Raw genomic sequence first — 18,929 nt, 5'->3', positions numbered from 1 at the left:
TGTGCAAATCCGTTACCCAGTTGACATTGAGTGGTTCAATGATCGAGTGGATGCTTTGAACATACAACTTCACATCAATCTGCATTCCCGTTTTCCTGGTCGTGCATATCTATGGCGATTCAAGGGATTTTGGTCGGCAGAGGCGAAGGCAAAACACTTCAGTTCGGATGGTTGCCACCTTTCCAGAGATGGGCAGTTCAAACTTTTGTCAAATCTTCGGGCAGCCATAGTTGCAGCCATCCGTACCACAGTCAAGTGATACACAAGTTGCGTTTTTATGTTTCAATAACTAGCTTGGTACATTACGCAAAAGTTTGGAATAGATTTGCTTTTCTTTAATTTATGAAGCATATTCAACTTCGTCAATGATATTCCATTACGATAAGCTTTATGCTTGATATTTCAGTTTGATTAGTTGAAAATACATTTTATAGTTTCATTAATGGTATAATATTGTTTGTTACCACAGTGCGGCATGATTTCACTGTTTTCAGTGGGGTATGCACATTTTCTTGTCTGTGTGGTGCACAAGGTGTCTTTGGAATATGACCACGGTGTGGTCATTGTTAATTTTTGCAGTCTTCCCATTTTAGACCTTGTGCGGTGCACAATGCGACCACGGTGTGGCGTGGGTCAACCTTATTTAGTGCGGTGCACATTTTTGACCTTGTGCGGTGCACATTGCGACCACGGTGTGGCGCGGGTCAACTTCTTATTTTATTTTGGGGTGTTGCACAGTTTTGACCTTGTGCGGTGCACATTGCGACCACGGTGTGGCGCGGGTCAACTTTATTTAGTGCGGTGCACATATTTGACCTTGTGCGGTGCACATTGCGACCACGGTGTGGCGCGGGTCATTTTTATTTTTTATTTTTTTATTTAGTGCATTGTGCACATTTTTTGGCCTCGTGCGGTGCACATTGCGACCACGGTGTGGCGCGGGTCAACCTTTTTATTTTTGTGCGGTGCACATTTTTTGACCTTGTGCGGTGCACATTGCGACCACGGTGTGGCGCGGGTCAACTTTTTATTTAGTGCATTAGCACATCTTTTGACTTTGTGCGGTGCACATTGCGACCACGTTGTGGCGCGGGTCAACCTTGTTTGGTGCAGCATGACATTTTTTCTGTTGCTTTGTGCGGTGCATAATGCAACCGCATTTTCGTTTCTATAGGTTTTGATATTTTTCAGATGCGCCGTCAAAAACGTAAGGCTGCCACAGTATCTAGTTGTCCTTGCTGCCCTGACACAGACAATAACAAAGATGCACCAATTCCACTACATGGAACAAGTCGAGACAACTCTCGTCATGCCCTGACTGCAGGTCGAAATAAGAAGGTGGCAACTGAGAGGCAGACTGGACGGCCTAGAAGTAAGAAAACGGCCAGCGCCACAGCCTTTCCGGATACCTCTCCAAACGTGTCTAAACGTACTAGGCTTTTGCTGTCACGTGACAATTCGGATTGTGAAGCTGAGGCCCGGTTCTGGCAAATCCGCCTCTATCTACTACATCGATGAACAATCATCACTTCATATCTTTATCTCATGAAGATTCTGAAAGTGAAGCTGAGATAGTCATCCCAGCCCATCCGTATCCCAACAGTTCACGTCTGAGAAGGTCAACCATCAACACAATGTCTATCCCTCCTGGAGGTGTTCAGACTGTTCAGATCCCTGGAAGCGACACTTCAGACTCAGATGAGTCTGTGGAAGACACAGACTACCCTTCTCGCCAACACTCGGAGTTAATAACAGGTAAGGGCACACCAATTCAATATTCTGAGCCTATTAGCTCCCCTATCTTATCGCAAATAAAGAAGTCGGTCCAAAAAGCTATCTGGGCACATAAATATATCGACATAGCTTCGCTTCTGCCGGCATCAACCAATCAACACCAATCTCCAACATTTTCTTTACATGTGGACAATCAATCCAATATATCTATCTCACCATCACACAAAGCTAAGAAAATTACTACCATTGAGTCATGGACATCAGCTTTTATTCGGTTTATCGCCGTCTACTCACACAAATATCCACTTGAAACTTCCCAGCTCATGAAGTATATGGAGATAGTTCGGGATATCGCTTCACGGCGCCCAGGTCTTTCATTTGCTTTCTACGACACCCAGTTTCGTATGGCCCGAGCATCTGCACCCTTGCCATGGGACAGGTTACACACAGAATTTTGGTTAATGGCGTGTACCTCTTTCAACCCAGTATCTGCACAAACACAGCCATTTCGTCCCTTTCGTCCTGGAAAGTCAACTTCATTCAAAGTCAGACAATTCCTCGAGAACACATGTTGGAATCACAACAAGCGCACTGGATGCCATAATCCCAAATGTTCCCAACCCCACGTGTGTGGGTTTTGCAGAGGACAACATACAGCATTCCATTGCACATACTCAAATAAACAATTCAATGCCCAGGCCGCTCAAAACTCATCCACGCCCAAATCATCCCAAGCCAAATCTTTCAAACCGAGTGGTCACTCCAGTTAATATTGCCAATATGACCCCTTTTTTATTCGGGTACCCTTTAGCCCAGTATATCATCCATGGGTTTACAAATGGTTTCAAATTGGGTTATTTAGGTCCTCGAAATAACACTTCATGCTCAAATCTAAAATCTTGTATCCAAGACCCTTCTATGGTTGCTCGTAAGCTTCAGAAAGAGTTAGATGCTGGTCGCATTAAAGGTCCTTTTTCAATTAAACCCTTTCCCCAATTGCATATTAGTCCTATAGGCTTAGTTCCTAAGAAAGAACCAAACCAGTTTAGGTTGATTCATCACTTAAGTTATCCCGAAGGTAACTCAGTAAATTCATTTATTGACAAAAATCTGGCTTCCATCTCTTATGCAACTTTCGATGATGCTGTACAAAAAGTAATCATGTTAGGGGGGGTTCTTTGCTCAGTAAAACAGACATTGACTCTGCTTTTCGCATCATTCCAGTACACCCCGAAGACCATGATTTGCTCGGTTTCAAGTTTCGAGACAAATTCTATTTTGATACTTGTTGCCCATGGGCTGCTCTTCAGCTCCCGCCATATTTGAGCGATTTAGCACTGCCCTTCAGTTCATTTCTGAAAAACACCTGGGCATCGATTGTATGGTTCATATTCTTGATGATTTTCTCATTCTAGGTCCACCTAATTCCGCTCACTGTCAAACGAACTTGGATAAATTTTTACGTTTTTGTGCATACGTCGGGGTGCCTACCAAACCCGAAAAAACTGAAACTGCTCGGACAGTTATCACATTCATGGGACTTGAATTAGATACTATTAACATTGAAGCTAGACTTCCGCAGGACAAGCTTGTTAAACTTCGAAACCTTCTGTTCTCGGTAAAACGTACCATAACTCTGAAACAGCTTCAGTCTTTACTTGGTTACCTAAACTTTTGTTGCCAGGTGGTTCGTCCTGGCCGATGTTTTTTAAGGCGTCTCATAGACCTCACAAAGAAAGCCAGTTACCCTCGACATTACATTACTCTCACCAAAGAACATAGGAGAGACATAGCTGCATGGAAGCTTTTTACAGATCATTTTAACGGTATTTCTTTACTGCTTCAGCTCCGCTGGGTCGAGGCTGATTCACTACACTTGCATACTGATGCATCTGGTTCATTAGGTTTTGGGGCGACATTTAAAAGTCATTGGTTTTTTGGAACATGGTCAGACCAAATTCAACCTGAGGGCATAACGTTAAAAGAACTTTTTCCTATTGTTTTGGCTTTGGAGCTATGGGGTCAACAGTTACAAAATCGTTGCATTGTGTTACACACTGACAACATTTCTGTCACCCATATAATTAATAGACAAACGTCTAAAGTTTCGAATATTATGGTTTTGGTCCGTCGCATGGTACTAGCGTGTATGAAGTTCAATATTTTGGTGAAGTCGGAGCACATTCCAGGCAAACAAAATGTTTTACCTGATCTACTTTCTCGCCTTCAGGTCGACAAGTTCCGTCAGTTAGCGCCCCACATGGACATAGACTCAACTCCGGTGCCAGAACACCTGACCACAATTTTCTGAACTACAGTGTGTGTACCCTTCTAAATACGTCTCTGGCACCCTCCACGATGAATAGCTATAGAAATGCTTGGAAGCATTACATGGCCTTTCACCAACTGTATTATCCACAATGCGCTCCTTTGCCCGTACCAGTAGTACATCTTACACAGTTTATTGCCACTTGCCAACATCGTCAGCTCAAACCTTCTACAGTCACATCATACGTATCTGCTATTGCTTATGTTCATAAAATTCAAAACTTTCCGAATCCGGCAGAAGCATTCATAGTACAAAAATTGTTACGCGGTCTTTGGCGTGATGGCGCGAAAGACAAACGGCTCGCGTTCTGCCTCACCGACCAAGAAAACATAATTTCTTATTTACCATCCGTCTGCGTGAACGGCTATTATGCGGTGTTATATAAAGCTATGATACTGGTTGCTTTCTTCGGTCTATTCCGCATCGGCGAATTGGCATTATCAAAGTTAGGGCAAAACAATTTGATTTAAAAGGCAGGCATTCAGTTTGAATACGCAAACGGTAAAGTATCCGGTGTTCAGGTTGAGTTACAAGCTTATAAACACTCCGCGGGTCGGGGCGCCAGGATTCCCTTGTCCCGACAGCCTTTAAAATCACTCTGTCCGGTTCGCGCTTTAACTCGTTATCTACGCCGCTCATGCGCTTATCAGGGTCCCCTATTTCATCACCCCCATGGCATTCCGATAACTACTTCTGCTTTTTGTCAGGTTTTAAGGCAATGCGTTATAAAATGTAATCTTGACCCAAAACGCTATACGAGTCATTCTCTGCGGATCGGAGGCACTACTCACGCCCATCTATTGCATATGCCTGCAACACAGATTCAACAACTTGGCCCCTGGCGTTCTAATGCATATCTAAAGTACATCCGTCCGAAACCAGTGCCTATTACCAGTTAGGGTCACGGGGTCGCCATTTTGCTCCCATACTTGCTATATGACTTTCAGTGTGCCATTACCTGTTCCTATTGTTTCTACAATGACCCAGTGGGGGTCAAACTAGTTGTATTACTCACTGTGATAAAGCAGGGGTAAACATTTCAACGTTTTACCTACCGTGACAAAGCGGAGGTCATATTTTAATATTTGTATTAACAGTGTTTCCTACCGTTACGAAGCGGAGGTCCTATTTCAATGTGTTTATTAACAGTGGTACCTACCGTTACAAAGCGGAGGTCCTAGTTCAATACTTTATTAACTGTGTTACCTACCGTTACAAAGCGGAGGTCCTATTTCAATGTGTTTATTAACTGTGTTACCTACCGTTACAAAGCGGAGGTCCTATTTCAATGTGTTTATTAACTGTGTTACCTACCGTTACAAAGCGGAGGTCCTATTTCAATGTGTTTATTAACAGTGGTACCTACCGTTACAAAGCGGAGGTCCTATTTCAATGTGTTTATTAACTGTGTTACCTACCGTTACAAAGCGGAGGTCCTATTTCAATGTGTTTATTAACTGTGTTACCTACCGTGACAAAGCGGAGGTCCTAGTTCAATACTTTATTAACTGTGTTACCTACCGTAACGAAGCGGAGGTCCTAGTTCAATATTTTTATTAACAGTGTTACCTACCGTGACAAAGCGGAGGTCCTAGTTCAATACTTTATTAACTGTGTTACCTACTGTAACGAAGCGGAGGTTCAATTTCAATATGCTTATTAACAGTGTTACTACTTGTTTTTGCTTGTAACTTGTACATATGTGTGTAGTGTTGCTATGTTATCTAACGTGTCAAAGTGTTGTTCTTTTGATAGATTTTTATTTCATTTTCTTTCTTCACGTTATATAGGAAAACATAAATTAAATTGTTTTCGTATATTTAAAATTGAATTTGCGCAGATTGGGTTCCCAGTTTCATCAGCTAATCATCCTTAACAGCATCTATGGCGCAGTGCCATGCCAACGTTCCTCTTTTTGGGCGTCGTGTGGTTACACTTATGGCGGTTATTTGGACGCCCAATGTGCTAGTCGTGAATAATATGTTATGAGGATGTCAAACTCGTATTTATTATTAGTTTTGACATTAAATAAATGTCCTTTTCACTGACTGTGGTTTATTATTCACGTCTCCCACTTGGTTGAACTTGTCATGGCCAGCCCCTCCTTATTCAGTAGCAATACATAAATATAATTTTATGCCGACATAAAATGTTTTATGGATCTGCGGGTTGAACTGAATCACCCCTTGCTAAATGTGCGGGTTTAACCGTTTACATCCAAAGCGTGGCTTAACAGCGATCCACGCCGTGACCAGTGGCCACGTGGTGTGTGCTTGGCTTATCAGCTTTCCAAGCCGTGACCAGTGGTCACGTGGTGGGGGTCAGCCTATCGCTAGCCTCCCGCGTCAGCCATTCTAGAAAAATCTTCTGAGATGCGTGCTTGCATATTTTGAGCAAAAATATTTTGCATAATTTTTCCTCCACCTCCCAATCCACCTCCATACATATTCAAATAATCTATGTGTATATTATTTAAATTTTTTGTTTTTTTTTGTTTTTGCATTTCTTTATGTTGTTTATTTGTATTGCAATCAACTCATTTCTAAGTTGTTTGTGTACTGTTTTATACTGTCATTTCTTTGAACATATACATGTTTAGGCAGTTGTTCTAGTATATTTTGGTTTTATTGTTACACGGTTATTCATTATTGGGCGGTTATTTGGACGCCCAATGTGCTAGTCGTGAATAATATGTTACGAGGATGTCAAACTCGTATTTATTATTAGTTTTGACATTGAATAAATGTCCTTTTCACTGACTGTGGTTTATTATTCACGTCTCCCACTTGGTTGAACTTGTCATGGCCAGCCCCTCCTTATTCAGTAGCAATACATAAATGTGACCAATTAATTTATTTTTCACTTTATTTTTCAATAAAACATTTACTATTTTCACGACGGTAGCAAGACCGTTCAAATGCAGAAGACGGATGTCTGACATAATTCAAACTCAAATGTGTTGGGATTGGTAATATTTTTTTGTAATTCGTTTGTGTCGATTGCTAGTTATCTCGAATTTTTTCCCTACGTCCCGACAAAGTCGACATAACAAGTTTCGACTGTATTAACAATGTGTTATAAGAGTTTGAAGACCTCATACATAGTCATTCAAAGTTAATGAATAGAAAAGAAAGCACCCACATTTTATCTAGTAAAGGTCACTATGACAATCAACCTTGAAATTTTAACCCTAAAATAGGGGTCAGCTACAGACCATAACCACTGTGTATACCAAGTTTGAAAACTCAAAAGCCCCAAAACTACACTGTTAGCAGGGGGCGGCTAAAGAATTTGAGTGCAGAGGGGGCGTAATCTTTTGACTTGCGCACCTCCCTCAGAACTGTTTTTTTCTTTAGTTTAAAGTGTTCAAAATGGGGGTTTGGGGTATTCCCCATAGAAAATTTTAACAATTTCTAGTCTCAAATGGTGCATTTTAGGAGTCTTTTTAAAAACATTTCTCCTATATTGAAATAAACTTTGACAATTACAGGAGGGAGGGTGAGCGCCGGGTATTCCCTGTTTACCAAAATGCAAATATCTTTTTTTTTAAATAGCTGCAATCACCATAAAGCCACAAGACACTGTTGATTGGGAAGTAATGACTATGTTGACACAAAAACATGTTCATTTTGTAAAAAGACATTTCCGAAATAATGCAAATGGTTTTGAATGAAAAATCTGAATCCTCTTTCGTAAATTTTACTTAACTCCTCATTACACCTAAACATGTTGCAATGGATGTATGTATTATGCTTGCCTAATATTAAACTTCAAAATGAAATTTAAATACATTTTATGTTTTGGTACTTCAAATGACTTTTGCACTGTGGAAGGCCCTTAATCAAGCAAGTTAAATACCATTTTAAGTTTCAAATGCTAACTCCAGGTTAAAAGCTTAAAATGACCATACCAACTGTACACCTCATTTGAACAGTGACAGCAGTAGCCAGCCTCTGAACCATTCTGGAGCACACTTCATTCACACTGTTCTTAACTTCAGTGAAAGACAATTCTTCATGAACAACTTTTTCCCTGAAATAACCAAATGCAATTGAATGGACTAAGACCTGCGCATCAGTATTTGAACAAGTGCTAGGTGTTTTAACTTTATAAAGAGATTTTAAATTCATTAAAAATATAACTTTAAGCTATAACAGAGGCCTGCAAATGCCAACTACTGTTTGTTAATCAAAGGGCAATTTTTGACCTGTAACAGGATCTGCTACACATAGGCATATTTATACAGTGAACATTGCTCCATTTTGCTAACAATTTGTAAGTCGTGCGAAAGTTTCCATGTTGATTTTCATTTTACATAAGAAAAACAAATTGCAAAGCGCGTTCAACTAAATATATATATGTGTAAAATATCTGTAGCTCTACTTTCGGACTAAGATTAATTTTGTTTGACCTGACAAAAAATTGAACACAGTGGTCTGCAGGCCATCTACAGCTCAACAACAATGGGCAAAAAGAAACATGTTTTTAAACCAGACAGTTGAAAATCAACTTTGACAGTTCTAATGTCTAGAAATGAACTAAGATCCACACAAATCATGTCAATGACTTTTAAATAGTAAACTTGATCATCTATTAACCTGTTGTTTCAACTGCCTGGCTCAGACTTTCTGCCTAAACTGCCATTTCCCGAACTAGTCATGGCCGTTCTTCTGTTTACCCCAAATGCTGACTAAAGTTACAATGTATGTAAGTGGTTGCTGGCACCCAATCTACCTGATTTGTTTGACAACATTGAAGATTTGTTGTACCAACTGCCTGGCCCAGACTTTCTGCCTAAACTGCCATTCCTCCAGTAAATCCTTGCCTTGCAGTTTACTAACTGACTGTCCACTAGTGGCCCTGATGGATAGAAAAATAAAAGATATGTGTTTGTATGATAATTCTTTGTGTTATGCCAGATGGTACCAAATAACATCAAGATATAGAGTTTTGGTAAGTTTTGGTCTGAACCCCATTAATTCAAAGTGCACCCATCATAGTACAAGATGGTCAAATGATGAGGACTCATCTATCAAATTATAAGGAAATCTTTTTCATTCTAAAATCTTAGCAGTTAGCCAGTTTGTTGATTATGACTTCTATTTACTATATATAACAGTTAAGCAAATTTCATAGTGCCTCATTTCTTAAACTTTACAAAGTAAATGTTTGAATGAAAAATTGGTCACAAATCCATTAAATCACCCTTTGACTTGTTATACAGTCAAACCTGTATTAAGTGGCCACCCTTGGGAAATTATCAAAGTGGCTGCTTAAGACAGGTGGCCACTTAATCCAGGTTTGAAATTACAGCCACTTGATTCAGAGATGGAGTATGTGTTTTAACCACCACCTCACACCATAATCAGAAACATCTGTATCAATATTATTGAAGAAGGTTGAATACAAATACAGTTGTTTGGATTAAATAACTTTATTTCAAATTTATAAATAAAATACATTAGATAAATGTTGATACAAGGCATAAACAAAACACACCACATATCAGTCTACATATTTACACAACTACATGTTTATACACATTTTTGAGTTCACTTTTTAAAGTAGTCCGTACATTAGATAAATGTTGATGCATGCATAGCATAGACAAAACACACCACAGATCAGTCTACACATTTACACAACTACATGTACATACAAATTTCCTCTGACTGTTTGCGTTTTGATTTCCATTGCTTTCATACTCCTCCACAATTTCATGCTTACGCTTAAGTAAGAAATTGATTTGAGTCCTTCCACAGTTAAATTCCTTGGCAACACTTTTTGCACTACGGCTGTTTTCTAATAACTTTATACACTCGACACATTCTTTCAGAGTCAAACACTTTCGATTAGTCTAATTTTCAGCCATAATCAAAGTCAAAAAATATCAAAAGCAATGCACTGTAAATATCCGTTCGTAGAAATATAAATCCGTGCACTTTGAAAAATAATATTGAAGTGAATAAAAATCGTAACTCGTTTCACGCCTTCGAATGACAATGCAAACTGTGAATTCATAACAAGAGCTGTCGTAAGACAGGGCGCTCGACTTCGCCGCTTTGACTTAGAAGTGAATACAATAACAATGTAATATTACCTAGTTTGGTCTATTTATGTCAAACCTAACTAAAACTAGAACTGTAAGCCATAGGCTAACGAATACCCCCCACCCCTCCATGTCTAGGTTGTTTGCCCTGGAGTTAGGCCGGACAAAGCTAATTTTGCCTACAAGGGGAGATAACTCCAGTCAGGGTCATGTGACCTGTACCAAATTCACAGAGGCGAAAGTTTACAACATGGCCATTAATTTCTGAAAGTTTGATAAAGATTGTTGAATAATAACAAAGATGAATCCCGGACAGGGCTTATTTTGCCTACTTTAACACATCAAGGGGAGATAACTCCAGTCAGGGTCATGTGACCTGTACCAAATTCACAGAGGCGAAAGTTTACAACATGGCCATTAATTTCTGAAAGTTTGATAAAGATTTGTTGAATAATAAAAAAGATGAATCCCGGACAGGGCTTATTTTGCCTACTTTAACACATCAAGGGGAGATAACTCTGGTCAGGGTCATGTGACCCGTACCAATTTCACAGAGGCGCAAGTTTACATCATGGCCATTAATATCTGAAAGTTTGAAAAAGATTTGTTCAATAACGACAAAGATGAATCCCGGACAAAATGAATCCCGGACAAAGCTAATTTTGCCCAATTTAACTCATTAAGGGGCCACAACTCCACTCAGGATCATGCGATTCTGACCAAATCCACGGAGGCACAGGTTTACATCATGGTCATTAATATTTGAAAGTTTGAAAAAGATTCGTTCAACAACGACAAAGATGAATCCCGGACAAAGCTAATTTTGCCCAATTTAACTCATTAAGGGGCCACAACTCCACTCAGGATCATGCGATTCTGACCAAATCCACGGAGGCACAGGTTTACATCATGGTCATTATTATTTGAAAGTTTGAAAAAGATTTGTTCAATAACGACAAAGATGAATCCCGGACAAAAAAAAGACGGACGGACAGACGGACAGACAGACAGACAGACGGACAACCCGATTCCAGTATACCCCCCCAAACTTTGTTTTGGGGGGTATAATTATTTAATACATAAGGTGACTTTGATGCTGCCCTCCCACCACCCAAAAAATGATGCAAGTCATTCAAATAAATTGATTTCCCATTATGAAAATGTGGTAAAGAATATACAAATATGCCTTTCAAAAGAAATTAAAAATAAAATAAAATAATAATAATAATAAAAAAAAATCAATGACCATATAGTATAGCCCTCCTTGTTTTCCGTTGGTAAAAAACTGGTTTAGAATGTAAAAATATGCCTGTGAAAAGAAAAAGAAAAAAAAAAAAAACATTCAAGGAACATAATTTGTATTTAGGGTTAAAATGGAGTTATGTTTCTTGTTGTTAGATGGTCGTAAATAATTTTGAATTTTATTAAGTGCATTAAATGAAAGGTATAGAAGTTTTTTTATTAAAATCCCAACTTGCCCTTAACTTTTACTTGCCTAAAACTTTAACCTAAGTCAATCAGGGGCCATAACTTGTATTAAGGATATGGAGTTATGTAACCTCATTGGGTGATGATCCTGAACAATTGTGTGAAGTATTAAGTAAATTGAACAAAGGGTATAGAAGTTATTTATAAATATCCCAACCTGCCCTAAAACTTTAACCTGAGTTTCATAGTCAATCCGGGGCCATAATCTGTGTTAAGAACAATATGGAGTTATCTAACCTCCTCATGTGATGGCCCTGAACAACTGTGTGAAGTATCAACTCAATTGAATGAAAGGTATTGGAGTTTTAAGTGAAAATCCCAACTTGCCCTTAAACTTTAACCTGCCCTAAAACTTAAACCTAAGACAATCAGGGGTCATAACTTTTATTAAGGATAATATGGAGTTATGTAACCTCATTGTGTGATGGTCCTGAACAACTGTGTGAAGTATTAAGTCAATTGAACAAAGGGTATAGAAGTTATTTATAAATATCCCAACCTGCCCTAAAACTTTAACGTGAGTTTCATAGTCAATCAGGGGCCATAATCTGTGTAAAGAATAATATGGAGTTATCTTACCTCATCATGTGATGGCCCTGAACAACTGTGTGAAGTATTAAATCAATTGAATGAAAGGTATTGGACTTATAAGTGAAAATCCCAACTTGCCCTTAAACTTTAACCGGACGCCGACGCTGGGGCGAGTAGTCGAGCTAATAACCGGTGTTTTTGTCGGTATTTAATAATTAACTTTGCAATTATTTAATTATCTTATTAATTGTGTCATTAATTGTGTATTTCTGATCAAAACATTCGCCGACGTGTAATAAACATGATTTATCGATGAGTAAACACGCATGGCCATCGTGTGATGCAATATTCATTTTCATTGGATGACGGATATACCCGAGGCCGTCGTTCTTTTCCGTAAACTTCTATACGCAATAAAAGCTCTGTATTGGAAAAATTTATAAACGGACGTGTCAGTGACAAGGGATTAGTGGCCGCTGATTAGTGTTTATATGGCTTCATGGGGACATAGTGGCCGTGGCCGCGTTAGGCAGTTGGCCGCTTAATGCACGTACATAAGTGTTTGAAAATCGGACTCCATTTGCTTGAAAATCGGACTCCATTTGCTTGAAAATCGGACTCCATTTGCTATCAATAATTGAATCGAATCGGACCAAGTATTTCGATTTACTATTGGACAATAATCGAAAGTTCATAATATCATTAAGGAATACATTCTTTTTACATAGTATAATCATGATCCTTTATATGGTTTATCCTGGAATCAGTACGTGTGATCCTCTATGTCATGCTTTTGCCACAGTAAGTAAATATCCTTAACCTTTTCTGTCTTTAATAACTTAACGAAAAAACATAACAACAAAACATATACTTAATAACTGCACATCAATTGCAAAATTATGCACACCGCATCAAGTAAGTTATCTTAGCATTTAATTCATGTAAAAACATATTAAATATTTGTTAAACAGCTTAACATTCAGTAACCTGTTTTATTCAAGATTTCATTAAAAAACTTAATTTCATAAAACTTTCACAAAAAATTAAATTTGTTAATAGCAAACGATACCAAAAAAGGTTTCAAAACAGAATGCATCGAGCCGGGATCCCCGCTATTTGCAGGTAAGTTTAGAACCACTACACCATAAAGACAGATTATTGAGGTTTTATGAAATACATAAACAAATAAGAAAAAAATGTTATTTTGGGGGAGTTTTTTTTTTCAGCAAAAGTGTTTACATTCACCGCATTTGTGTAAGAGAGTGACATCCCTTGTTAAATGAACTGAACGAGAATTTACCGCATAGAAAAAATGATATTTACTCTACTTTTACCGCATAAAAAAAACATACGCTGTTACCGGATGTAACATTAGCGACATCAATTTAGGACCATTATCGATTGTCGCCGATATAGCATTGTCAGCGACGATTAATCGATTGTAATCGATAATCGTTTCATCACTAACGTACATTGTATAGTAAAAACATACAGGGGGAATTTGGAGTGGCCCGTTAAAGCTGCATTCTCACAGATTGAACATTTTGACAATTTTTTTTTGTCTTGGAACGAGCCAATTTTTGCAAAAATGCATGGACACCAGTCTTATAAGACTGCTGACGAAACATTAGATCGCAGATTTTTATATTTAAGTTCAAAAATCGATGTTTTATGCATTTTTCTTAAACTGTTAGTAACGGTTTAAGCCATTAAACATTAATTTTCAAAAAGTGCAGCTTTAAGGCAGGTGGCCATTTAAAGCAGGTGACCTTTCAACCAGGTTAAACTGTATAACAAAAGAACTATATATATATTATAATATCAACATTAATTATGTAGGAAATGCGGAAGTTTAAATAAAATTAAAACCTTAATTTCCTTTTAATAATAAGCTGTTGTGAGCAAGGTCATAAACATGAAAAAAAAGACAATTATAATATTTAAACACAAACACAAACTGTTTAATCAAACAAACCATACTTACATCCCTATAATGCCAAATAAAATGAACAATTAAAAATACATATCTTTTTTATTCTTGTGCATACATTTCATCATTAGCTTTCTTTATTTAAAATGACATACAAAAAGATACAATAAATATATTACTCAACCATTCAATAATCAAAGCGCGAATGCACTGAAAGACTATCTGCAGGCAAATATGTGAGAGTTGCAAATTTTATTTGAACAATGGGAATGGGTGAAGGGCACATAGATAAAAGTGAAACTGTGCCGAGGGTCAAGTGAGCTCTTGCCCAGATTGGGCGAGGAAACAAACATATATGAGCAAGAATTCACCGTCCAGCCCATTCCTGTTACATCCCAAACAAACCGAATTTAATCCTACCATTTGCTTTACTAAATGTTATTTATATGCATGGTTAAACAGATCATTTATGTGGGAGACAGTCTCGAGTTTTTCCTTTGTTTCATTATATTTTATTAATATTTAAAACGAAGAACAAGTCCGATTTTTGTGGACAATTGCCAGGCACTTTTTCATGTAGGCCTTTTTCTTCCAGCAACAAAAAACGCATGTATTCAAAAAAACATCAAACAGGAGCAAGAAACTAATCTGAGATGGTCCATTCTACAATACAAAGGTGTCTAGAAATAATTATTTGGTCGTTTTTAATAAAAAAGAGTTAAATTTCAAGCAGAAATTAATGACGTAACATTTCGTGTCAATTTTGGTTATGTCTTTCCTGGACGAGATTACCAAGCAGTTGTGCGTAAAAGATTAATTTTATTGAAATAATATCAAAACATAGGTCTTGTACTAAACAGGAAACACATTTGTTGTGTTTTTTTCAACAAAAGTGTATCCTTATTTTGATTCTGAAATCGGCAGATGCGTTTTCCGTCAAAATGTTACGTAACTGAACTTTCACTGAAAAGGCTTTGATTTTGCAGGTGCGCGCAAATGGGGGATTCCCAGTGTTGTTATTCTATTTACATATAACATCAGCGTCATAAATCGAGGTGCTTCGAGACTTCGGCTATTTTTGGAGAAAAAAAATGGAGGACTGTCAAAACAAACATGTGCAAGTATTTTCATCGTGTTACGTCTCGAACACATCGATTGAGTGTTAAAAAGGTTGTTTTATGAGACGAACAATTACACCATTCCGATACAATTGGTGTTCTAGCGGAAAAGAGTGCATTTTAGGACATTTCTCACCCGTCTACATGCTCATAAAATCATTTGAGTTCGTGTTGTTGTTGAAGAAAGTTGGACAGCCCATTTTCTCTATTGTGTCTTATTTACGTATTGAACACCGAGAAATGATACTTTGTTTTTTAGATGGTTTATGCTTTTTTTGTTGCTTAACACAATTGATTAAATAAACACTTGTAAAATATTATCACATGAAATGAAAACAACAGAAATGTTTATAAAAAATCTGAGATTGCTAAAAGACGTAACGTTGACGGAAAATAATTATCATTGACAGGAAATAAACATGCAAATTTAGTTGTCTTCATTACATCTGGTATAATAAACAAGAAAACATCTGTGTGTATGCATTCCCATTTAATTCATACCCATTCATGTGCAATAACTTTTAGAAGCATTACAGTTATAAGCATTTAAAATAAATTTCTAAGTCTATCTGAACAAGTAGTTTACTGTTTCATTTGTGACATAACATTGACACTAAGATCGTTACTTCAGTCGAAGAACTGTTCAGTTAGTGTTACATCTTAGAACAAAACAGTCGCAAAAAAATAATTTTAGGCATGGCTTTTAAATCTTGTAGGCTTAATATGTAACACATAACACCCAAGTTAATGTAATATCTACAGATTTCCGCTGATTTGTTGAAAATGTGAATTTTCAGAAAATATTATTGATGCTGAATGTTGGACACCGATTCTATTCTAGAGTCCAGTGGCCATGGATGTCAGGGCAACAGTGTTCTTCCTGACATCATTATGTGTGGAAGCAGGCTTCTGTATAAATTGACAGGTACTGTTTTTAGAATGTTGTTTATAAGAAGATAAAGACATGTATTGCATGTTCTGGATCTAATTTTAAATTATTAACATTGTATTCTCACAAAGTAAGTTCATTCTATAACATCATTTGGTCCATGATTCCGCCACCAATCTAAAATGTACAATCTGTTGAAATAACTCTGGGACATTGTTTGTCTTAAGACAGGCAGGCAGTAAGGATTTTTTGTTTCTTTTTTCAGATGTACTTCTTCAGTGATACGAGAACTGGAAAACAGTCTGTGTTTCATCAAGATTTGTTAAAGACCCATACAGTGTATCCAGGACATCATTAACTGAACATTATTTAAAAAAACACCATTATATCATTTTAACTGGACATTTAAAAAAATAGTTAAACAAATTGAACATTCAAAACCATGTGGTTTACCATTACATTACATTTTCCTTCGATGAACACAGGTTCTTTACCGTATGACGACAGTCATTTTCAGATAGCGTCAGGTTTAGTTCATTCAATTTATGAATATTCACAACAATTTCCCGCATTGTGTCATTGTTTTAATTTGTTTAACCAAGGATGACGCGAAGTTACTCACACACAGTGTCCCATGCATGCAACGTCGCAGTTACATTTTTTAACTGACCCTCCGACATTGATGGGCTATTGCTACATTTCAAGGCTTTACTTAATTCTCTTAGAAAACAGAATATCCAAATATAAATGTTATGTTAGTATTTTAATGTCCATCAGGGTAATCGGTTCAAAGTTTCAGTGAAGTCCTTCGTACTCAACCCACTTAGAACAGCCCAAATGTAGTTCATACACCGATGAATGTTCAAATAAGTATTTCAATCATGTTTACAGTTAAGCTCTTCCAAGTTTTGTAAAATTTCATATTCAATAAACTTGTAATAGCCTATGTTTTTACTTTTATATGAATTCCACTTTATTCCTCTAAGCAAAGTAAATTGAAGTCCGACAAAATGTGAACACATATGTAATTTCACTTCACAAGTGTCATGGTGTATGACCGTTTGGTGTCCAGTGTTACATCCCTTGGAAAGTTAAAGGTGTTGTTTTTGAAAGAATAAAGCAGAATAACTGTAATTATATCTCTCAAAATTTGTATTTTATTGAAATGGTATAAACAGGCATGTTATTTTCATGTTTATGCCTTTCTTATCCAAATAACATCTTATTTAATGTAGACTTTTGAGTCCAGTTACATCACCGAAAGGTTATAGTGAAAATGAACACTTGTTCATGTCAATGGTAATCATATTAAAGTTGAGTTTGAACATTTAAGTGCCAGCAATGTTTAGATAATACAGAAAAACTTGAGATCAACACATAAAAGCAGATAGTGCCTTCTTTCTGTCATATTGTCCTTGTTACATCACAAACAAAGTGAAATTTCTAAATGGCTGTATTTACTTTCCATGTGGTGTTTTTATATTGTCCTTTCATCATTTTGAAGCTTATGTGCCATATTTCATAAATAGAACATAAGATATGCAAATATGGCATCTTGAATAACTCATAACTATTGGACACCAAGCCATTTGTGATGTAACGAAAATGTGCTGGACAGAAAATTCTTGCTCATATATATCTATTTTATGGCGACTGGTGTCATTTTGTATATGTAAACGTCACTTGTTCACTTGTTAAACGTCATAACCCCCCATTCCCATGTTTTTCATGTTACAATGCGTGCCCCTTTCAATCGTTTCTAAAGGTTTTTCGTTGCTTTGATTAGATATCATACGATATGAAAGTATAATACATCATATATATACCATTTCCTTTTATGAACATACACATTTTGTTTAAGGTTAATCATTTGTTTAAAACCAACTTCAGCAATAATTCCCTTCAAAATGCACAGCTTATCACTTCAGTCAACGTATCCCCCATCCCAATGTATTTGAAGTTATATTGAATGCCCCTTTCAATCGTTTCTAAAGGGTTTTCAGTGCTTTGATTAGATATCATACGTTAGGCAAGTTTTATGAACATTCACGTTTTAATTGTTTAAGGAAAATGATTTTGTTTTAGGAACAACTTTAGCAATAATTCCTTTCAAAATTCAGAGCTTATCAGATGGTCGTTTTCCCCGCTGTGAGGAAAATCATGTGGTCAGTTAATGTATGTAGAAACTATGTTTAGAATATCGGTCAGTTAATGTATTTGAAACTATTTTTAGATTATCGGAACTTGTCTGTTCTAAGAATGAGAATATGTTTGTGCTTTTTAAAGTTTATTGATAAATCTAATATTATTATGTTTTATGAAAGTATCTGTGTAGAAATAGTACTACCCGTATGAAATTTTTCGCCCGGAATTGACACATAATTTAACTATAAGTTCCAGGCGGAGATATTTTTCAGGCGTAGTTTAAATAATATAATGTTTAGTGTTAGAGGCGGAACCCGGCCGGGTTTTTGGGGCGAAATACGTAAATGAGGTGGGACGAAATTTAAATTCCGGATGGAATTTCAGGTTACAGGCGTATTTTCAGATTTAGTTTTATTTTTTTGTTAGGGGCGGAATTTCAGATTACGGGCGGAAATTCAGAATGAGACGGAATTTCGCTTCTGGGCGGAATTTTAGATTACATGCGGAATTTCAGATTCAGACGGAATTTCAGTTACTGGCAGAATTTTGGTTTACGGGCAGATATTCATACATATGTCACATGGAGTTTAATTAATTTTAATTTTATGTGCGCAATAACTTACATGCGAAAAATATGATTAATTAACAGACTGAAAACAATATAAATAACCATACTAAAGCTTACTAAATTTATTCTGCATTTCATATATAAATAC

At 36.9% G+C, this 18,929-nt stretch overlaps 2 protein-coding genes across 4 annotated transcripts in view; one reads left to right on the top strand and one right to left on the bottom strand.

The window, feature by feature from the left end:
- The window catches only part of LOC128235190 (uncharacterized), a 58,121-nt gene that overhangs the window by 11,190 nt on the left and 28,002 nt on the right, over window positions 1–18,929 (bottom strand). The gene's annotated exons all lie outside the window — the stretch shown is intronic.
- On the top strand, window positions 1,405–6,323 carry LOC128235191 (uncharacterized). 2 transcript variants are annotated; one of them, XR_008261159.1, is made up of 3 exons: window positions 1,405–1,755; window positions 3,965–5,237; window positions 5,289–5,306. XR_008261159.1 is itself a non-coding variant. In XM_052949943.1 (2 exons), the coding sequence occupies exons 1-2, from the start codon at window positions 1,515–1,517 to the stop codon at window positions 4,531–4,533; spliced, it is 810 nt and encodes a 269-aa protein (XP_052805903.1). In that variant the 5' UTR covers window positions 1,405–1,514; the 3' UTR covers window positions 4,534–6,323. The 2 variants fall into 2 exon arrangements, 1 of the variants encoding a protein (XP_052805903.1); XM_052949943.1 differs by having other exon boundaries at window positions 3,965–6,323.

The sequence above is a fragment of the Mya arenaria genome, chromosome 5 (assembly GCF_026914265.1).
Source record: "Mya arenaria isolate MELC-2E11 chromosome 5, ASM2691426v1".
NCBI lineage: Eukaryota > Metazoa > Mollusca > Bivalvia > Myida > Myidae > Mya > Mya arenaria.
The sequence above is the reverse complement of the archived record's forward strand: the minus strand, read 5'-3'. Positions and strand labels throughout refer to the sequence as shown.

What these genes read in the sequence shown, in the direction of transcription:
- LOC128235191 (XM_052949943.1), top strand. Translation starts at nt 1,515, where the DNA reads ATGAACAATCATCACTTCATATCTTTATCTCATGAAGATTCTGAAAGT. An exon ending in ACACTCGGAGTTAATAACAG is followed by an intron (nt 1,756 to 3,964) that starts GTAAGGGCACAC and finishes TCTCGCCTTCAG; the next exon opens with GTCGACAAGTTCCGTCAGTT.